The 23,071-nt window shown below is 44.5% G+C and overlaps 1 protein-coding gene across 1 annotated transcript; it reads left to right on the top strand.

Annotated features, from left to right (window-relative positions):
• Positions 1-7,739: 7,739 nt before the first annotated feature.
• LOC140351514 (coiled-coil domain-containing protein 180-like) lies at positions 7,740-22,940 on the top strand. The gene is made up of 36 exons (XM_072437365.1): positions 7,740-7,859; positions 8,055-8,134; positions 9,320-9,381; positions 9,472-9,581; positions 10,490-10,618; positions 10,687-10,797; positions 10,876-10,971; positions 11,516-11,679; positions 12,080-12,199; positions 12,264-12,343; positions 12,467-12,555; positions 12,626-12,745; positions 12,820-12,993; positions 13,057-13,172; positions 13,387-13,513; positions 13,627-13,666; positions 14,390-14,463; positions 14,526-14,704; positions 15,309-15,478; positions 15,700-15,880; positions 16,094-16,240; positions 16,805-16,949; positions 17,019-17,132; positions 17,271-17,354; positions 17,490-17,584; positions 18,900-19,000; positions 19,190-19,238; positions 19,512-19,589; positions 19,658-19,724; positions 20,023-20,161; positions 20,294-20,454; positions 20,543-20,668; positions 20,748-20,844; positions 20,915-20,984; positions 22,492-22,615; positions 22,736-22,940. The coding sequence occupies exons 1-36, from the start codon at positions 7,794-7,796 to the stop codon at positions 22,865-22,867; spliced, it is 4,017 nt and encodes a 1,338-aa protein (XP_072293466.1). The 5' UTR covers positions 7,740-7,793; the 3' UTR covers positions 22,868-22,940.
• The last annotated feature ends 131 nt before the right edge of the window (positions 22,941-23,071 follow it).

The raw sequence follows: 23,071 nt of genomic DNA, 5'->3' as shown, positions 1-23,071 counted from the left end.
AACCACAGCCTGACACAAACCCTGTGACTGGATCGCCAGAACGTTCCGCAGATTGAACTCCCGCCCATTATTCCGAAACCACAAGGCCAACCCGGCCCTTTCTCTATCATAAGCTTCACAGCAAATCAGCACATGCTCGACAGTCTCCGGCACCCGACAGTGACCACACAGACCGGTCGGATGTTTGCCTATCCTACTCAGTGACCAATTGAGTCCAGTATGGCCAATCCTCATGCGGGCAAAGGCCCTTTCCTCCCACGCGTTCCTGCCCATAGACCCGCAAGTACCCACACTACCCTGTATATGATAGAGATGCCGTCCAGTAACACAGTGTCTCCAAAATCCCTGCCAAAGGCCAACCACATGACTCTTGATAACGGGCTTGATTTCAGATTTGCTTAACTCAACCGCCACATCAATTGATGGCCGCCTAAGGGAACGTTTAGCCAGTGTATCAGCCATTTCGTTACCATCCACCCCCACATGCGCAGGGACCCAAATGAAGGAAACCCTCACATCCTTCCTGGACAGGGAGAGCATCAGACAGAAGATGCCATTCAACACATCCTGTCTGCAATCCGATTTCCCAGATTTAATGCTTTGCAATGCAGAAAGGCTGTCAGAGGCCACCACAATGCCGCAACACTGCAAAGCAGATTCCGCCCATTCCAATGCCAACCGTATCGCTATGAGTTCCGACGTGAAAACAGAAAGGCGATCTGTCAACCTCTTCTTGACTGCCAGCCCCAGGTCGGGCGCAAAATAAGCGGCGCCAGTACGCCCACTCTCAGGATCCCTAGACCCGTCGGTATAAATAAACACATCACCTGAGTGCTTATCGATGAGCGCTTGAACGGCAAACTGCGGTGCCCTCCCAGCGACTCCTCCAAGCCCGCCATGCAAGCCAACATCAACAGGAGCCGGGACAAACTTCCACGGAGCTATAGCAGACAAAGCCACCGACGGGCTCACACGCAGATCACCAACCCCCGCAAGCCGCGCCTTCGCATTTCCTACCTGGCTAAAAACCATACCGCCAGCCTCATTCTGCCCCCCATCAACCCTGAGAAAGTCCCTCACCGGGTGAGAGCTCGTATGACCTTGCACATTCACCCAGTAAGCCAACAGAAGTTCTAGCCTCCGGAGCCGTAACGGCAATTCCCCCAACTCAACCTGCAGCGCCGAGACAGGGGAGGTCCTAAAAGCCCTACAGCAGATGCGCAAGGCCTGGGCTTGCTCCACATCAAGCTTCTTTAAGTTAGTCTCAGCCGCAGACATGTAGGCTATACAGCCATAATCAATAGCCGCCCTCATGACGGCCCGATAAATACCCAGGAGCGACCTTCTGCTGGCCCCCCAGTCCTGGCCGGATAGACAACGAAGCAAGTTATTCACCCTTTTGCATTTACCACTGACCTCATCAATGTGCTGACGCCAACTAAGCCTCTCGTCAAAGGTGACCCCCAAGAACCTCACCTCCCTGACCTGTTCGAGCACCTGCCCATGCAGTCGAAGGGAGACGTCCCTATGCCCATTGAAGAAACAGATCACTTGAGACTTCCGTACGGACAGTTTAAACCCCCACTTCAGGGTCCACTGCTCCACCTGCTGTATTGCCCCTTGCAGTTTCGCCTCGTAAAACCGGAGATTCCTCCCTCTCACCCATAGAGCGCCATCATCAGCATAAAGGCTCCTCCCAACAGACCCATCCACGTTGTCAAAGATGTCCTTAATCATAACGTTGAACAAGATAGGGCTACACACACTCCCCTGCGGGATCCCATTCTCTACCTCATAGACCCCAGAGTAAGCAGCGCCCACTCTGGTTTGGATACGCCGGCCAGACAGAAAGCTCCGGACCCAGTTAAACAGATTGCCCTTCACACCACACTTCCGCAGCTTAATGAGGAGCCCATCCTTCCAAACCATATCGTACGCCTTCTCCACATCAAAGAGCACCGCAATAACCTTTTCTTTCTGAGCCCTGGCCAGCTGAATATCAGATTCCAAACACAACACGGAATCCATGGTGTTCCTGCCCCTACGGAAACCACTCTGGTGCGCGGGAAGCAAACCCTGACTCTCCAAGAAGTAATCCAACCGCTCGGTAACCATGCGCTCCATCGTTTTCCCGAGCTGCGACATCAAGGCAATCGGCCTATAACTTGAAGGGTCAGACCCTGGCCTACCCGGCTTCAGAACCGGCACCACCGTAGACTGTTTCCACGCAGATGGAACACAACCTGAATCCCAAACACGGTTGAAAAGACCCAGGACTAGCCCAAGCGTGTCATCAGTCAAATGAGAGAGCATGTCATAGCACACCTCATCTTTACCCGGGGCTGTCTGTTTCGCCTTAGAAAGTGCTCTCCTTAGCTCAAACAAACTAAACGGAAGGTCAAGGTCATCTTGAGTCGAAGGCTGGTGCCCAATCAGCTCAGAATTCTGGGCCAAAGTACTCTCCCTGTAGTGCCTTTCCGCAGGTGAGAGATTGTCAGAGCTGTGCACCGACACAAAGGTGCTGGCCAACAGTTCAGCTTTGTCAACGTCGCTGACTGCTTCAACACCATTCTGTATTAGGACCGGGGTCCCATGACGGCGCTCAACCCCATGCATCCGCTTAATCATCCCCCAAACATCCCCGAGACGCGTTTCTCTCCCAATTTTTGAACAATACCGCCTCCAATAGGCACTCTTGGCCGTTCTTACAGTTTTCCGCACAACAGCGCGGGCCCTCTTGTAGTCAATGAGGGCACCCTCAGTGTGGGTAACCCTTAGCCGGCGAAACGCCGCATTTCTCGCCCTAACAGCATAACCACATGCTTCATTCCACCACGGCACCCGCTTCCTACGTCCACTACCACCACTCTTAGGAATCGTGCCTACCGCTGATTGCGTGATGAGCGAGACAATTGCACTATTGAGATCATCCACCTGAGTCAATCCTCCTTCCTGCAGAACCCTAGAACCATCATCAGCTTTCCTCAGGAAAGCCCCCCAGTTTGCCCTTGCCAACTGCCACCTCTGGATCCTCGTCCCCCTGACCACACAGCTCCCAAAGCCAATCTCGGTGCGGACTAGATAGTGATCGCTACCAAAAGAAAGATTACCAAGAACCTCCCAACTACAAACACCAGCTAACTCCTTGGACACAAGCGTAAGATCTATTGCACTTTCCGTACCGGTCCCCATATCATAGCGGGTCCCACTCCCATCATTCAGACAAACCAACTCCCTTTGATTGATAAAACCCTCTACCACCTGCCCATACCTATCGGTACCACTACCGCCCCACAAAGCGCTATGCGCATTAAAATCCCCACACCACACGGCCTTTCCCCGAACATCCTTACCGATACTATGTAAGGACTCTTAACGTTAACTCACCACACGGATTATAAAGGTTAACCACAGTAACAGCTTCACCACCCAGCCAGACCCTCACCGCCAGAGCCTCCGGCGCTTTACTCACGCTGACAACAACGTAATTTAGGTCATCTCGGACAAACACAGCCACACCTCCGCCTTTGCCCTGCTCCCTATCATTCCTAACACACACATACCCTTGTATCCCAAAACCCCACCTAGGTTGTAACCAAGTCTCCTGCACGCACATAACGTGAGGCTTGTTCAACAAGGTAGAGACAAAATGCTTAAATTCCTGGCCATTAGCACGAAGACTACGCGCATTCCATTGCAAGACAACCACCGCCATTATGAGCCCCCGGAACCTGACGGCGCATCGGGAGCCCCCCCACTCCCACTGCCAGAATGGGGCAGGGTGCCTTCCCGCAGCGCATCCTCTATCTCCGTCCACTCGGGACCCCCAGCTCCAAAGTACTTCCCTGCAGCCTTAGCGATGATCCTAGTCTTTTCGGATCTCTTCTTGGTTTGACCAGTACAGTTAATCACTTCCACCATAAAGAGGAAGAAATCTTTCCTCTTCACTACCAGTACATCCTCCGCACCCACAGGGCCTCTGCCCGTGGAAGCCACACTCACAGGGATCCCAGTGGGGACCTCCCCCTGGCCGCGGGCAACGCTGCCCCCTCCCCTGTCGCCTAGGTCACCAGCAGCACTGGCAGCCCGCACTGCATCCACCTTCACCTGACTACCAGACACCTTCTTGACCGCATCCGCGTAGGATATGCCTTGAGAGGCTCTAACTTTTTGCACCTCAGTAGCCCTCTTGCTGAACACGCATCCCCCGTAGGCAGAGCTATGCTCTCCCCCACAGTTACAGCACTTGAGTTTTGCTCCTTCGTCACACTTCCCATACTCGTGGTCTCCTGCACATTTACCACACCTCTGCTTCCCTCTACAGACCGCTGCAATATGCCCAAAGCGCTGGCACTTGAAGCAACGCAGGGGCGGCGGAACAAATGGGCGTACGCCATAGCGCATGTACCCAAAGCACACCACACGAGGCAGGATCCCACCTTCAAATCTAATCATTATCGACAGGCTGTCACACCTTACCCCATCCCGGGTCACCTTCAACCGCCTAGCATCCACCACCTTAGCTCCAGTCAAATTCTCCTTTATGTCATCCACAGATGTCGTCGTAGGGACGCCTACGATAACTCCCCTGACCGTGCCTCTTACAGCATCAGACACAAGAATGTCCTCCCCCCCCCAGACACTTAGCTTCAATCGCCTTCCTTTGCTGAGCCACGTCCTTGCACACGACCAGCAGCGAGCCATCTCTAAGGACACTCGCACTCTTGATCACTCCCACAGCTACAGTTAGGCTCTTTGACAATGCCACTGAATTCCACTCCTTAAAGGATGCACTATCCTGTGCAAGCTTTATGATCACCTTACAGTCTCTGCTCTCACCCCGGACATCAATAGCTTCAGCCTCATCCTGCTGCTCATTCCCAGAACCCTCGGACGAGCTAAGGGACTTTTTACGTTTCCGGGCACGTGCAGGCAGAAAAGGCTGCTCCTCCACGCCGTCCAGAGCGTCTTCCATCCCCGATCCACTCTCCTCCGCCATCTCCCGTCTCTCCAGACCGGGTGTTGAGCAAGGTCTCCTCACAGTTTTAGTCCAGGGCTTTGGTGTTTTATGGCGGTTGTCTTCTGTCGTTGATGCTGACTGTTGTTGTTGTTGTTGTTGTTTTATGGCGGTTGGCATCCTAGTGTTGCATTACCGCCAGACTTTATTCCTCAGACGTTTCGTAGTCCTTGATGCTGACTGCTTATGGAAGAAGGACTTCTAAAGGATAAAACGACAAAGACGTCCCATGACCTCATGGGCTTTGTACTTCCAAAGCAATGGAATAAGCATTTTTAAGGACTACGACAAAGTCCGCCATTATAGTACAAAACTGTGAGGAGACCTTGCTCAACACCCGGTCTGGAGAGACGGGAGATGGCGGAGGAGAGTGGATCGGGGATGGAAGACGTTCTGGACGGCGTGGAGGAGCAGCCTTTTCTGCCTGCACGTGCCCGGAAACGTAAAAAGTCCCTTAGCTCGTCCGAGGGTTCTGGAAATGAGCAGCAGGATGAGGCTGAAGCTATTGATATCCGGGGTGAGAGCAGAGACTGTAAGGTGATCATAAAGCTTGCACAGGACAGTGCATCCTTTAAGGAGTGGAATTCAGTGGCATTGTCAAAGAGCCTAACTGTAGCTGTGGGAGTGATCAAGAGTGCGAGTGTCCTTAGAGATGGCTCGCTGCTGGTCGTGTGCAAGGACGCGGCTCAGCAACGGAAGGCGATTGGAACTAAACGTCTGGGTGGAAAGGACATTCTTGTGTCTAATGCTGAAAGAAACACGGTCAGAGGAGTTATCGTAGGTGTCCCTACGGCGACGTCTGTGGATGAAGTTAAGGAGAATTTGACGGGAGTTACGGTGGTGGACGCTAGGCGTTTGAAGGTGACCCGGTTTGGGGTAAGATGTGACAGCTTGTCGGTAATGGTAACACTTGAAGGGAGGTGCCTGCCTAGTAAGGTGTTCATTGGGTACATGTGCTATAGCGTCAGGCCATATGTTCCGCCGCCCCTGCGTTGCTTTAAGTGCCAGCGCTTTGGGCATATTGCAGCGGTCTGTAGAGGGAGGCAAAGGTGTGGTAAATGTGCAGGAGATCATGAGTATGGGAAGTGTGACGTGGGAGCAAAACTGAAGTGCTGTAACTGTGGGGAAGAACATAGCTCTGCCTACGGGGGATGCAGGTTTAGCAAAAGAGCTGCTGAGGTGCAGAAAATAAAGGTCTCTCAAGGTATATCCTATGCAGATGCAGTCAAGAAAGTTTCAAGTAACGAGTTTAGAGTAAATACAGAGAGAGGAGCCAGCGCTGCTCCCAGCCAGGGCGAAATGAGAAAGGCCAGCGTGGCTCCCAAGAAGTGTGAAGGTTTCAAGAGTGGAGGTCCCAAGTGTGCAGGTTCCAGAATTAATGAGAATACCCTGGTTGTGGATAGAGAGGATTTTGTACTCTTTATGGTGGATGTTGTAAACTGTGCTGCTCAGACTCAAAGCAGAACTGAAAGGATCAGGATCATTGCTAAAGCTGCAGGGAGATTCCTTGGAACAAAGGAGCTTGATTGGGCAGATATAGAAAACAGGCTAAAGGCGCTAAATGGGAGTCGGAGTGATGGGGGTCTGCTTGTGGGGAGTCAGAGTGATCAGAGTGACGAGATGGGGGTGGTCTCCTGTCCTCGCCCAGTCTCGTAGACGCACGGCTACCAAGCGGCGACATCAGTGGACATATTAAAGCCTATAGAATGAAGCCTGAAGAATAAAGCTGTACGGTGGAAGCACCGAACGTCAAAGAAGGAGAGGAAGATGAAGAAGAGTCTCCCTGGAATAAAGCCGGTTGGTCTCTGAAACAACAACAACTATACTAGTCACAAAGACATATCATGACCTCATGGGCTTTGTAACACCAAAGCAATGGAAGGAGTACTTTTACGGACTACGACAGAGTCTGAGGACTACGACAAAGTCTGAGGAATAAAGTCTGGCGGTAATGCAACACTTGGATGCCAACCGCCATAAAACAACAACAACAACAACAACAAAGTCTGAGGGGAGGAAGAACTTCTATAGGATACAATGACAAAGGCATCTCATGACCTCTTGGGCTTTGTCAAAGCACTGGAGGTCAAAGCACTGGAAGAACAACTTTTAGGACTACGACAAAGTCTGGGGAATAAAGTCTGGCGGTAATGCGACACTCGGCTGTCGACTGCCATAAAACAATAACAACAGCAACAACAGTCTAAGGAATAAAGTCTGGCGGTAATGCAACACTCGGATGCCAACCGCCATAAAACAACAACAACAACAGCAACAATTGGATGTCAACCGCCATAAAACAACAACAACAACAATAATAACTACAACAACACCAAAGGAGAGGAAGATGAAGAAGAGTCAGCCCTGGAATAAAGCCGGTCGGAATCTGAAGATTGAAGTCTAAAGGAAAGAATAAAGTCTAAAGAATAAAGTCTGGTGGTAATGTAACTGGATACCAACCGCCATACAACAACCACAACAACAATAATACTAACCGCCATGAAACACCAAAGTAGAAGAAGAAGAAGAATAAGAGCAATGTGTTAGTTTATTTATGCATATTTGCTTAGAAGTAAAGGCTCCTCCTGGTTTAGGTCTGCGGGGTAGGGCACTCTTGATTTAATTTAATCATTTTTATTGTTTGGTCAAAACAGAAAGTGCTCTACATCAAAGCACAAAACAAGATAAGAAATACACATTTGTTATTTGACCAGGTGCAGAAGTTTAAGGTTTGCTGCCAGACACTCTTGGAGAAGAGCCAGGACAAATGTAAACTATGGCTAAAAGTGAACCTAGAGCGGTTGCCAGCGGGAAGGTTTACAGACAGCTCTTTGATGCTCAGGTAAAGTATCAAAATGTATTAAGTTATCACAGCGGATTAAAGCTAAATTAAATAAATGCCTTGAGAAGATAAGGTCTCGTGTTGCACAAAAAACATGTTGTGTTCACTTGAAAACTGCACTGTCCTGATCAGTGCAACATACTACAATAGTTTGAGTTAAATTCTACTCATGACTCATGTCTATAAAAAATGCAGGTGCAGCTGTCAAGATCTCTGCTGGCCACGTGGAAAGACCAGTGTGTGCAGAACAACACACAGTGCAGCACAGCCACCAGGTACAGTACTACACACAACACACATGTACAGTACTACACACAACACACAGGTACAGTACTACACACAACACACAGGTACAATACTACACACAACACACATGTACAGTACTACACACAACACACAGGTACAATACTACACACAACACACATGTACAGTACTCCACACAGGGACAGTACTACACACAACACACAGGTACAGTACTCCACACAGGGACAGTACTACACACAGGTACAGTACTACACACAACACACAGGTACAATACTACACACAACACACATGTACAGTACTCCACACAGGGACAGTACTAAACACAACACACAGGTACAGTACTACACACAACACACAGGTACAGTACTACACACAACACACATGTACAGTACTACACACAACACACAGGTACAGTACTACACACAACACACAGGTACAATACTACACACAACACACAGTGCAGCACAGCCACCAGGTACAGTACTACACACAACACACAGGTACAGTACTAGGTACAGTACAACACACAGGTACAGTAGTACACACAACACACAGGTACAGTACTACACACAAGTACAGTACTACACACAAGTACAGTACTACACACAGGTACAGTACTACACACAACACACATGTACAGTACTACACACAGGTACAGTACTACACACAACAGACATGTACAGTACTACACACAACACGCAGGTACAGTACTACACACAACATGCAGGTACAGTACTACACACAGGTACAGTACTACACAAAACACACACAAAAAGTAATTAGTTACAGTTTAGAAAGTAACTTATTTACATTGCTTTGGGATTCATTTATTTATCATATTGTATAAATAGATCAATTAAATGCTTTTATGTTTTAATTATGCCATTTAAACAGGTAAACAACAATGAGTTGTATAAACTTGCTCAGTTAGCATAACATCAACCACTGCTGAGCTCGGCCTGTGAGGTGTTAACCTGACATTATAATTAATTTGATTACTTTGAGAACATTCAATGAGCTCCCTCTTTAGGCTGTGTCCTGCACAGGAAGGTTACCTTCTCCTAAGCATTGAGTATTTTGTTATTAACTGTAATCTAATTACAAGGAATGCCTCACATTACGTTACTTAAAATTGTAATTCAATTATAGTTACTTGATTACACCCAACACTGATTATTTGTATTTGATGATTTCAGTGAAAAGGAACTTGTTGACACTGATGACTGTGAGGATGTGAGCGGACTCCCTGACACACTGGGTTTGTGTTTTGTCATACTGTATATGGAAACACATATAAACACATCCAATGCACCACATGGCCTTTGTTATAACACATGTTGTACTCTAGTAACTAGTGGTTCCAGTTCAGATGTTATCGACCGAATGTCAAAGAAGAAAGCGGCAAAGCACCAAGAAACATTGCTCCAGCTTGACACAGAGCTGACTGCCATCTCTAAGGTACAGTGAGATCTGAGCTGCAAGTCTTTCCAATTACTTTATATTACTAAATATTTATTTCACTCTTCACTCACGTGGTTAGAATGTCAGCCATTTTGTACCTATGGCTCTATTCTTGCTCAAATACGCATCAACAGCACTCATTGCTCTTGGGAGGGTCAAACTGTTCTTTGGGTTGTGGAAGAAGCTTTACCACCCCAACTATTAGCGCTGACTTCTCATTCCAAATCCTTGTTGGTCAAACTATGTTAGTCTTGCCTTGTACGGCTATAAGATTTGGTGCAGGATTATTATCAATAGTAGTAGGCTTATTATTATCATTATTATTATTGTTATTGTTATTATGTTATCATTATTATTATTATTATTATCAATGATAATAATAGGCAAACTATATATGTTTTTATTAAAATTATATTTCAATTGTCTTTTACTGACCCTACCACCTTTTATAATTAGTCATTTGAATCATCAAGAGTTATGAATGCTTAGCCTTTTTCAAGTAAGTTTGCATTGCAAAACATGTCTAATGTGTGTTTGTTGGTCTTGTGTTCTCTTACACATGCACAGTATTATTTGAACTTTGGGAGTCTTCAGACAGGCACTTGCGCGGCTGAAACGAGTGCACATAAACTGGAGCTAGCACAACTCTTCAGACCCATTTTGCAGCATCTGTAAAACCTGCTCGTTGCAAGCCTCTGGTCCGCAGACCAAACAAGCCTATAATTAGGTGCAATGCTTGGATGGTGGTTGAGCTAGCACACCCTTGCATCTCACAGCCAGAATGTCTGGACCAGCACATTAGACATCAAAGTCAACAACCAACTTTTGCCTTATTCTTATCTGTATCTATTCATCTATTGAAGGACACTTTATGCACTGTAAAACAAACTAATATTCCTGCACAGGTGTTTGAGTCACACGTGAGGAAGGATAGTGAGGAACTGCTGACTTCCCTGAGAGAGGTCGACCTGAGACTTGAAAAACTGAGTCACCGAATGGAACGGCCTGAAGAGTTGACATCACACAGTCTACAGGTGTGTGCAGTATTTATTCATTTATTTATTGATGCTTGTTTGTTTATCTTTAACTTTTTGTCTTACAGGATATGTGTTCTTTGTGGGAAGAGGTGGAGGAGAAGATGAAGCTGAAAAAGAAACTAATCATTCAGTTCTACTGTAATTTGTGTCAGACTGAAACACAGAGGACCCATCAGGTCAGAGCACAGGCCCAGTGTGTGTGGAGTGTGATGTTTAGAGATAAGCATAAAATCAATAATGGGTATTATGTTTAGATTAAAGCCGTCCTGAAGAACCATGGTGGTCTGCTGGAAAAGATCAGCTTCTTACAACTGTCTGACATCCAACGACTTCTTCACTCTAAGGCAACTGTAAGTCTTTGCACACTGGCTTACATTATTTAACACAAATAACAAATAAAGGAGAGCAGCCCTGCCATCTTTGTGATTCATCATTATGAATTCAGAATGAAGTCCCCATTCATTATGAAGTTATGTCGAGTTATGTCGCTTTAGATTTTAAAGCGACATAACTCGTTGCTTTAAAATCTAAGTTATTTGACAAGTTTGATGAAGACTACAGTATACAATGAGCTGTCCACACTTTCAGTACAGTTTTCATTGCCCTGTCTCACATATTTTTAGATTGGCTGTGGAAGAGGCCTGCTCCCCAGCTTCATTGGTGCCTTTGGCTAGATTATACTTAGTTACCATAGTTATTTTAGTTTATTTATTACAGAGCTTCTGCTGGTACATGCACCTAAAGGGAAGATTCTCTGAGCAGGGGGCTTGTGTGGCGTTTACATATTTTCTATTTGTCTCTTTATTTCTTAATGTGTTACAGACATTCAGTCACCTACTACTTCTACTATACCTGCTATATTTCTCAATCCTAATGCCTGCCTGTTGTTCATAGATGCTAAACCAGTCTTTGTTGGCAAACCGGCGCAGTTTATGCCAGCTGCGGTTGTGCCTGCTGGTGGAGAACCTACAAGACACGTCAATAGTCCACCAGTGCTGGGAAGACTGTATGGAGCATTGGAAGAACAGCAGAGTTCAGCAGATAGTACAACACTTCAGGTGCAGACCTCAGAGGGTCAGCTTCACAAAGAATCCAGCCAATTGTTTGTACTCCAAAGGGTTCAGGAATAGCTTCAGTTTGAATGATGACTCATTTCAGTCATGCGTTTTTTGAAAAATCGGCCTTAAGCATCCAAAATCAATAAAGGAGAACATACATGTTCTATATCTGACTTCAAACAAATGTTTATTATTTCACTTATGCCTGTTGGGGTGACGCCTGACTGACTGCAGCCCATCACAGTATTACTGTGTAAATTACCATTTTCACTCCAAATCACACATGGATGTAAACAATAAAGACCAAATCCCAAATGTACTTCACCTATTCTATTGTGTTACTATGGTATTAGGAATAGTAGGAAAATTACAACATATTTTTAATATTTTTACGTCACAGTGAATTGTGCAGCAAGGACTTGGATGAGGATCTGCTCTCTGAGCAGTCAGAGATTTTTAAAATCCATCAAAGTCTGAGAGAAGTGAGTGTCAGTCGCTGTGAGGCGGTCAGCAGCCTGAGGTCAGTAGTTCCTCTGCACATATATATCTATTATGAGACAAAGACTCAACAATTTATTTTCTAGTTCATTGGCTCCACCCACTTGCACTGCTGTTCTGGTGTCTGATTGGTTTGACCAACTGAAAAGCTTCAACCATAAAATTGGTAACTTTTCCACCCCCCTTTTTTCTATCCTATCATATTTATAAATACATACATGTATAAATATATACATATTTATCATATTTATTTCTTCACGTTGTAACACATACTGCTGTTTGTTCATAGATGGCCTCCATGCTGACCTTGGGAGGTACATTCGCAACTGCTATCACCAGATTTGGCAGGAACGACTTGAGGAAGTTCACCGTTGTGAGGTGTCACTAGACTTCTACATTCTACATGCGTTTGCTGTATTTGATTTAATTATCATCTTTTGTCCCTTAGAACACTCTCCGGGATCTGCAACTTTCAGAAGCTCAGGTCACTAATGTTGTACAGTCCCACTTCTTACCTCTGATTGGTCAGAGTCAGAGCAAGGCTGACGAGCGATGGGCTGCTTTTGATGTCCGTAAGACATGATATTTTGTTCAAATTGTCAAAACATTTTATTTTAACCTAAATGTATATGTGTTTTACAGGTGAGCTGTAACTCTGTCAGCCACCACAGTCTCTCATTAAGCAGCTCAGTGTTTGGAATAATGCATCGGGCATCGTTTCTGTGGGAGGAACACTGCTCCAATCTCCAAAATATAGAAACAAATGTCCAAGAACATGTGAAGGAGTTGAGGCACCTGCAAAAGGAACAGTTAGAGGTAGCTTACAGTTTAGATTGTAGTGAACTGTTATGGTCACAACCACTAACTTGGATATTTTAGAGAAAAAGACAAAACTTGGATGAGCTGCTGAGTATACTGCGACAAGCGAGCAACGAGGAGAACCTGAACATATCTCTGACCAAAGCCCTGTTTGAGCTACAGGAGCTCCATGACAGGTACTGCACAGGAAATACAACCAATAGGGTCACAACATGATGAAATCTTTTGCATATTCCAGGCATATCTCAGAGCATAGTAAGGAGTAACATTAAAACAAATTCAATTATTTGACTTAATCTTATATAACTTTGATTCATAGATGATTTATACATTGTGCGATCCCTTTGAGTGTGTTTTGTGTTGCTATGCTGGATGTCTTTGTGGTTGTAGCTGCAGACAGCATCTGTTGGATCAGAACACTATGTTGGACAGACTCCCTGCTTTGTATCAGCTGGAGCTCCAAAACTACAGCAGTCGCCTCAGTGCTTTCTTCCACCTCAGCAGCATCTATACACCGGTAACTGAACCATTTGCATCCAGCCAAATGTACACATAATGGATCAAACTTGTTCATGTTTCCTTTTTTCACTAAATATTGTGAGGTTAAGTCATATTGTTTCTATTTTTCAGAGCCCTGATGAATTTGGCCCAGTATTCAGTGACTTATTAGGTCAGTTAGCTTGTGTGTGGGTGTATATGGCGGGTATTCATCACATTATGAGGACAAAACTATTTACATGCTTACTTCATGGGGACCATAAATGAGGTCCCTCTGATACCTTTCTCATGATATCTCAAATCAAATATCTCATTACAGTCACAACTCACAAGCTAGCATTAACCAACTGTAGTGTTTCAGTTTAGACCAGTAATGCGTCTATGAGCTCATAAGATCTGATCCAAAACTTTATGTAATAATTCATGTTAGTGTAGCGTAGGCCATTCTAGACATGATTTAATGTTAAGATAGCCTATGAGTTTGTTTAGTATTTAATGTTTAGGCTTAGGTTAAGGTTTGGCGAGTACAAATTTTAAATTGAGTATACAATTTCTAAATTTCTAAAAAACAAATATAAAACCTTCCAATCTCACCTGCTAGTTGGTGGCAGGTTAATGGGAATCAAGGCCAATTGTGTGCCACTGGTTTCTGGGTTTCATAACTTTACCCTCAAGAAAAAAGGTGACATTTTAAATATACCCTAAAACTACAACAATCCAACTTGTTTTTTCTATTGTTGTAATTATTGCTACAGAATTGCAGATGCAACTGCAAATGATTTGTCCACAACTAATCGGCTGTTAATAACTTGAGTCAACTCAATAAAAAATGGGTATCTTTCAGTGAAATGCTTTTTTGATTGATCTTTCTCTGACACCTGTGTTCCTTTTGTAGATTCCAGTCTAAAAGCCACATTAACCATAGACAAAGAGAACAGTGGGGAGAACACTGATGCCGCACAATATCAGGTGAGATCATATTAAATAGTTTCCTTCTTCACACACCTGTTTTATTCCTGTGTTTGCTTTAGGGTGACAGTGGGCTACTGGATCTGTACAACATGAACAGCTCTGAGGAGTTAAGCTCATCAAGGGGCCGCACTTACAAGGGGCCCTCCTTCATGTGCCAGTCCCTTGAACTGAAAGAGCCTCTGGGGAACCGACTGTTGGAGGTGTTTTCAGCCGTGCTGCTCTCTCAGACACTAAGCAGGTGTGACTTCACATTCTCATCATCATTTATATATGTGCTATTTAATCAAATAGAAGCCACATTCTCAGTCAATTTCTCAATCCACATTTTGAGAGTAACAGTCCATGGCTCTTTCCACACTGTCAAAAGGAGCCAGGCACATGTCACCAGTATCTGGCACCAGTCTTGGGTAGCGTTACTTTTAAAAATAACTTGTTAAGTTACCTCATTACTGCACTTGAAAACTAACTGACGTTACGGTGCTACTTTGTTATTAGAGTACTCTTGCGTGGTGATCTGTCAACATAAATAAGGCTATGTCAAACTCATTTACTTTGGTTGTTTATTTTATGTTTTAATGATTATATATATTACTGTGTTCAGCAACGTAAAGAGATTGTCGACAAATTATATGGGTTGTAGAGTAATGTTAATAATTGGTAACGGAAGAGTATGGTACGGACTTTACTTTTAAAACAAGGAAACAGTAACTTAACGTGTTAACTTAACAGGTTACTTTTAAATGTAACGCTAATTAATGATAATATGATATGCTAAGTTTCTTCCATATTCACTGCCCCGTGTGTCCACAGCACATGACCTGTGTATTCTGTGTAATTGGCAGAGTGAGGAGCATGTTTGTGGAACACATGGAGCAGCACTTCCATGGCAGTGTCTTCTCAGCCCTTTCTCTGCTCTCGCACCTCAAACAGGAAGCACTTATTGAGCAGGATGTCAAGCTGCAGCAGCTCAATGCCCAGCATGTCGACCAGCTAATATTCCAGCCACGTCTAGGTAAAGCATCAGCAATGGCTAAACAATCTCAAATTGCATTACAGAACAGTTCACAGTCACATCGGCAAAGAAATGTCTCAACTTTTTTATTTTATTTTTCATCTTGAACATAAAGTGCCACTCTCATCTAGAATTCACGTTCACCATACTCATATCTCATGGCAGATGATCCAGCAGAGATTGTTGTGTAAAATATTTAAGTGTCCACTTGTGTTTTGTAGCTGAGCTGCAGCTGCACCTAAAGCAAGTGGACAGTCACTGTGAGACAGTGTCACACACTCTAGCCTCCCTTAACACTGATCTGAAGGATTTCCTAGAGTCTGTGGGCAAGAGGAACCAGACCTTTTCGACCGCTGTGTCCAACTGTGAAAGCAGCCTTGAGTCTGTAGATACTCTTCAGAGGTACGTCTCCACTCTTCCTGCTATACACCTGTATACACCATTTGTATTCAGACTGACCAGTGACCAATCATATAAAATTTGCCCTTCAGACGGGCCGATCACAGACTATGGGAAGCTCAGAGCTTACCAATCATCACATCAATTCATACATCACCTCTTTTGTGTGCTTATGAAGAGACCACATGTTTGTTGACCTCTGTCTTTTTGATGCAGATTGGAGACCCTCAGCTCAATCTTGAAGGACTATCTTAAGAATCACATTGCAGACACCCAGGATTTTCAGGCCAACTTCAGAAAAAATATGTTGTTCGAACTGGAGCAGCTCAAACAGGCCACGACACAGCTGCTCTGCTCCTTCAGGTGACATGCTGTTTGAAGTGATGGCTCAGTTCAGCTTCTTTTCCTTAATGACAGAAACACTCAAATATAGAATGAATTATATTGCTATTACACATTGATTTGCTGCTCAATGTGTGTGCTGCAGTTCACTTTGTCTCAGGTCACCCATGGAAAAGAGAGAAAGATTCTGATTAATGTGATTTTTATCTGGTTAAATAAGGGTAAATAAAGACATACAATAAATACATAAATTAGCTGTTGCCCGGTGGTCAAGAGGTTAAAACACAGCACATGTATATCAGGCTCCAAGTGCAGCCGGCAGCCGTGTTGTGAATTAATTTTCCGACTCTGACTATTTACCGCATGTCATCCCTTCTCTCTCATCCCCCATTTACTTCCCTGCCTATAAAGCCTACGGGCAACAAAATATTTTTTGAAAAAAATAAATTAAAAAAACTTGTTTTTGTCCAGTAGTAGTAGTACAAGACAATCCAGTTTCCTTTTACATGATTACTAACTACATTATTAAAGTTCACACATGAATACTATAAATATACCGTGTATGTTGTTACCTGTGTTTGACAGACTTTTCAGTGAAGGAGGGAACTTTACTCCTTATGAGATGAGAAAGTTTCAGAAGAAGTTGAAGAAAGAAATGAAAAGGATCAATGTGGCGGAAGAGTCCATCCATGATCAGTTGGAGGCCTGCCACTCCAACAGTTTACAGCAGGTAATGGTTTGTATTTTCAGCTCAGCACTTAAGTGAAGGTGTAGTCTCACACACAAGTCTTTGCTTCAGGTCAGGGACGTATACAGTTTGCAAGAGAAAATAACCTCCCTCATGTCAGAGTTCATGTTTGTGGAGAAGATCCAGCACGTTCTTCGCAGCACTCAAGTCAAGATCAAAACTGTGGTATGTTTTGCAGTTACACAATACATATGGCTGGATCTCTAAACCCACTGACAAGAAAAACACTTACGCACAACCAATACACATGCATGGACGCAATCAACAGAAAAAGCTAGACTTAAGTGTTTTTTTTTTCTTCAGGCTGCCACCTGTAATCAGCAACATTCTGACACCAGCAGCAAGATTCATCAGCTACAGATCCTTCTGGAAGATAGAGAGGCACAGGTACAGGCCAGTGACATGGATTTACAGATGTCAAATCTCACTCGAATAAGGCTTAAATAGACATCTGTGATGAGTAGATGCAGCCAGGCTTTGTGTATATATGTGTAGCCGATGATATTCTATGTGAATTTGCAGGTGTTCAAGGTCCAGGTGTTCTCCACCCTCTCCATCCTCAGTCAGATGCTGCATCAACAGGCTCAGTGTCTTCACTTTACTTTGGTATGTCTACAGTTTTCACATTACAACATCTTTCATTGAAAGTGTTTAATTTCTTTAAAATGTGTTAAAGTGATCTGTCTAGACCAAGCCACTGTACAGTAGGCACAGGCCCTCAACATTCCCCTCCTGAACATCCTCCCAAACCGAAAAAGAGGGGCCTTTAGTGCAGAAGGAGGCTTGAGTGGAGACTATAGCAGAACAACTAATTGGAAGTATGGAGTAGCATGAGTGGAGGGGTTGCATGTCAGAAGTTGTCCCTGATGCCGTGAGCCTCAGGGTCCTGAAAGCCGGTGCTCCCCTGCTAATGTGGAAGATGTCATGCCTTATTCCTGTCATTAAAACGCTGCACCTCAGCACCTAGGACTAGAAGCCCATGGCGCTGACAGCGTACATTAGGCTGGAGTCATTCCTCCTGGAGCTGCTGTGACCCATGATCTGCAGGACCACCAGCTGCTCTGATGCCTCACTGTGAGAAAGGAGGAGACCAAGAGGATGATGCAGGAGTTGCGTTCATCTAGAGCAGCTTTTGCGAGCGATTGAACTGTAGGCTTAAGACAACACTGTCTGCTACAGGCTGTCTGCAGACATCCTCAGGGTGATGCTCCATGTGATCATGGAGAATCCCCCTCTCCTGAGTATAATGACAGTGATCCCACATGCAGTAGAAAGTGATTAGGTCTTCAGCCATGGTGACACACCTCAGCAGGGAGAAAGCCATTGTGCAAAAGTATCTTTTTATTGAGTGTCTGCGTGATGTCACGCAGGCACTAGATGTTCTTGTATTTCACGTATTTTTTATTATATTTTCCATGATTTTCCATTTAGCCAGTTTCAACTCCTTAACGCTTCAACCGATTTCAACATGTTATACCTCATTACGATCGCTTTCACAGTAGTACGTGTGCTATTACTTTTGACATTTGAACAACTTGTACTTTTTGCAGAATTGTCGAATTTTCAAAAGTAATAGTTTTCCCCATTTAAATGAATTTGGGCATTGAGTGTCGGCGGAATTCTTTATTCTTTAGAATTTTGTGACGGAGCCAGTCGAGCGAGAGAGAGAGAGGGGGGGGGAGGGAGAGAGGGGGAGGGAGAGAGGGAGGGAGGGAGAGAGAGGGAAGGAGAGAGAGCGAGAGGGAGGGAGCGAGAGGGAGGGGGAAGAGCGGGAGAGAGAGATGCAGACACTCTAGCAATGGCTTCAGCCATTGCAAAGTTTCTAGTTTCTTATGTTATTTATTTTTTCAGTCTGTTTTGAATGATTTTACTGGCGTTAAATGCTATTTGTTTTCATTCATGTTGCTTTTATTTGTTTCGTTATGTTTGTAGGTCTCACAACAACAGGAGGACACCCCGTCCTCTGCACTGCAGCCCTATTGCTCAGGTGGCAAGAGACATGATGGTCCTCGTCTCACAGCATCTCTACACAGGTATGTATATAACATTGTCTCAAATTATACATTATGTACTGACTCTTATTTATGTCCTGGTAGGGACAAAACACCAGCCCCCCCTGAAACAGAGCCCAGAGGAGGAAAAGGTAAAGGTCTATTGCCCCACTCTTTATCAATCAATCAATTCAGAACACTTATTTTCCATCTTATGTGACGTGTCCTCAGGTGCACACATCGGATCTCTTCAGAGGAGAGAAAGATTTATTTCAGTCAGGTAAAGACCACATACGTTGTCTTGCCTACACAAACTCCTCCAGTGTGCGGGTGTAAGGGTGCGTGCGTGCGTGCGTGTGTGTGTGTGTGCAAATTAAACCTATGTCCTCCCTACTGGGAAGCAAGAGCACTGATCTCTTTCTTGATCGCCCCTCTGGCGGTCAGTAGGAACATCAGTTGAGAGACTCAGACTTGACTCTGATCTTCTTCTTAATTATTACATTAATGTCTGTGTGCATTGTGGCATGAAAGTGACAGCCCTGTGTGTTTTAAGGAGAGCCGGCAGAGCACTCAGGATTGACTGGAGGATACCGATTTTTGGGCCCAGACCAGAGCCTGAACATGATACTCTGTGAGTCAAGCCACTTGTCTATGTTTTATCAGACACTTTAGTGCTTAATAAAGGCATTTGTCCTGCAGCTCTTTCAGGTCTAAAGTCAGTACCCTGCTGTGGGAGGGCAGTGATGTTCTGATGCTCACTGCTGAGGTAAATATATTGGAATATTTTATCAGCAACTTCATCTACTTTATCTTGGCTTTGTCACAAACTACATTGCCCACAGAGGTTTTACCATGCTCAGTAGTATCTGAGCTTAGAGAGCACCTTTCAATCTGCCACCTGGGCTGTTGTTAGTTTAGACCCCATCACAGAGCCCGCTTTTTTAATAGTTCTATATAACCTTGTCCTATCTGCTGGGCATACTCCCCAGCAATTTACCAAAAATAATGGGGCAACTGGAGTGTGCTGATTCTTAATATAATTTAGTCATTTCTGGACCTCTCAGGATTTCTACCAGAGCAGCCACGGTGTGAATCACTTCTTGCTGGTTCCTGACAGTTTGGAGCAGTGGGTTGAAAACATGCAACTAAGACTTAAGGGATACCTGGAGCAGGCAATGAGTTTCCTAAACTCCAGCCAGAACGGTACTCTCAAAATAATGTAGTGACTAGTAATTTTATACTGTGTATTAACACTGATTCCATCTCAGTATAAGTAAATCAGTGATGATACATCAGCAGTCATGTTTACTTTTTTGTTTCCTGACTGATTCTCAGAGTTCGTGAACGATCTATCTACATTGGAACAACTGTGTCAAAAGTTACCTAGATTGCTGCTTGGTTTACATGAGCATCAGCACCAGGAGAAACTCGAGACCGAGGTGGCCAGAATCAGGCAGAATTTAGACCAGACTGTGGCAGAAAGTGAGACTGAAAAGGTATTGTTATACTGTAATTGTTATACTCCTATTAGATCAACTTTGTCTAGTATATGTGTTCTAATGATATTATGTTCTAATGACGCAGAACTATATTCTGGGCCAGCTGAGACTAAGTATAAGTGGTGAGGCTTTGCAGAAACTCATGCTCAGAGAACAGCACCGTCAACAAGCACTCAACAACGCCATCAACTGTTCTGCCGGGGTCCAGAAGGTAAGGCAAGCAATAAGGTAATACTTGTCTGACTACAAAAATAGCAAAGAACAGTGCTGAACATTGCTTCCTTTTTCAGGAGTGTTTGCATCTGGCTGGAGAGGATTTTGTAACTTCCCTGGCCTCGCTGACAGAACAACTGCTGTGTCTGTATGACCGGCTAATGACAGCCGATGGTGAGTGTTCTTTTTAGTGTTTTGCGGAAACACATTGATTCTGTCGCACTGATGTTCAGTTCTTTTACAGAACTAAAGGCAGAAACACAGCCCTCTGAAAACACAGACAAGACAGCACTCAAGCCACACACAGCCCAAAGGTAGGTCTGATGTTTCATGTGTTGAAGACCAAACTTGCACAAATTCCAAGACAGTTTTGAAATACATTCCCCAAGGTCAAAATTGTACATAATATATAATATAATAGTTTTTAGAGGTTTAGAGGTTTTGGTGTTTCCTGAGTTGAACACATCTTTAGATGGAGATGACGCACACATCAATCCCATTTAAAAGCTGAAAGAAAGAAACATGGTTCTCACACGGCCTGGAAAACCTGAAAAATAACTGGCCTGTTTTCCAGACATGGAAAATAATAAAAAAGCCAGATGTCTTGAAAATTATATATTTTGTCTGTTGTTGAATTTTTGAATATCAAATTCACAACTTGAAATTGATTTTCAATTCAACAGCCATCATTACTATTATTTCACCCTGGAGAGACTCAGACACAGGACACAGAGGAGAATGATTTACGTGCTTTATTACGGAGGTTATTTGGCGCTCAGACCCCGGTTGAAGACAGTGATCATGGGCACTCCATAATCTAATAATCTAATGTCTCCCCCCGGAGCCTGGAGACTGGTGGTGGTAGATGTGGAGAGAAGGTTGAGGATGAGGGGAATGCAGAGGAGGAAAAGGGGATGCGGTGGGTCGCAGTACAGTTTTAGTGGCCGAGCCATCAGCCTGAGCGCTTAAATGTGACGCCTGGGCGCTGATTGGAGCGGGGAGGAGTAACTTGGGAGCGTTGATTGGGGATGAGGAGCAGGTGCGAGGGCCATAATGCAGACGTCCTTTCACCCTCCTTTTTGGCCGGGAAAAACTGCATAACCTCTTTGGGATAAGCGCAGAAACCTGGAAGAGTCCATGGTGAAGTGAGGGATCTGACTCTCACAGACGGACAGGCGGACGCCGCGATGATGGCGCTGGGGAGAGGGGTCCTTCCATGGTTCCCGACGCCGATTTAAGTTAGGTCTTCCAGGTGAATTTACGCAGGCTTCATTTTTGGGGACATTTTTTAAAAACCCATCAAAACACAGGAAATGGCAACATTTCCCTTATTTTTCAGTGTTAGAAGTGCAACATTAGACGTACATTACCATTCAAATGAGAAGAATGTGTGCTCAACTCTAAAGTCTAATCCGTCCATCTAATTTGAACATTTTAAGTGTAGTGCTTTGTTGTTAATTTGCAAACATTGTGAACTTCAGGTATAGCGTTACAAAGACTTTATTACAAAGACTGTATATTAGGTGGTGATGTGGTTGTAGACACCACCTTTGGGTCGATAAAACACCATCTTTGAAACAAAGAAAGGTGCAGTATTTTGTGGCAGCTGGGGCTGATGCATTTCTCAAATAAGATGGCATGTAGAAATATAGAACCAATATTACACGGGCCAATCAATGGAAAAGTCACATGGACAATTGCCTCGACCTCAAGGGCAATTTTTACTGACAACCACACTGATATGCGTTTATATATTTGCATGTTTTACTATCATCCTGAATGTGCACTTCATTGTTTATCCCATTATGTTTGCATACACAGAACCTGGCCAGGCATCCCATATTTCCCTTTGTCAGGTGTTACCAAGGTAACTGCCTCTATCGCCACAAACAAACTCACCCGTGGACATGAAGTGGTTATAGAAGAAAGAGACGCCACTGTCAAGGTATAGTCACTATCCGTCTATTGAAGATATTTAAGATATTAATGACATTAAAGACAATCAGTCTTTTAAATACTACAAATATATGGGCTGTATAATTTGCTAACTTGTGTTGTGTTGTAGAGGTTTGGAGAGATGTACAGAAGTGAGCTGTTGCGTCTGGACTCGGATAAACACAAAAGATTGGGGGAAGTGGAAAAGTGGCGTGTACACTGGAGCCAGCAGCTGCACACCATGACACAGCCTCTCAACTAAGAATCAAACTAAAGTCCAGTTTATGCTTCGCCGTCAAATCCACACAGACCTCCCGAAGCACACGGCGGCCAATTGCAACACTCTGGCTGTCGTGTTTAGAAGAGAAGCATAAACCAACCTTATGCATCGCACTCAGCATTCAGATGTCAAAATTCTTATTCAAATGTAATTAAAGATTGCCTCTCCTCCTCAAGATGGTGTGTA

This window comes from Eucyclogobius newberryi, unplaced genomic scaffold (assembly GCF_026437365.1).
Source record: "Eucyclogobius newberryi isolate DKJ021-1_F unplaced genomic scaffold, fEucNew1.0.hap1 SCAF_8, whole genome shotgun sequence".
NCBI lineage: Eukaryota > Metazoa > Chordata > Actinopteri > Gobiiformes > Gobiidae > Eucyclogobius > Eucyclogobius newberryi.
Note: the sequence above shows the minus strand (reverse complement) of the source record. Positions and strands in the feature narration are given on the sequence as shown.

Excerpts from the sequence above, each read along its gene's own strand:
- LOC140351514 (XM_072437365.1), top strand. The coding sequence starts at position 7,794 with ATGGCTAAAAGTGAACCTAGAGCGGTTGCCAGCGGGAAGGTTTACAGA. Across the intron at positions 17,133-17,270 it reads AAGTCAAGATCAAAACTGTG|GCTGCCACCTGTAATCAGCA; the intron begins GTATGTTTTGCA and ends TTTTTTCTTCAG. Across the intron at positions 17,355-17,489 it reads TGGAAGATAGAGAGGCACAG|GTGTTCAAGGTCCAGGTGTT; the intron begins GTACAGGCCAGT and ends GTGAATTTGCAG.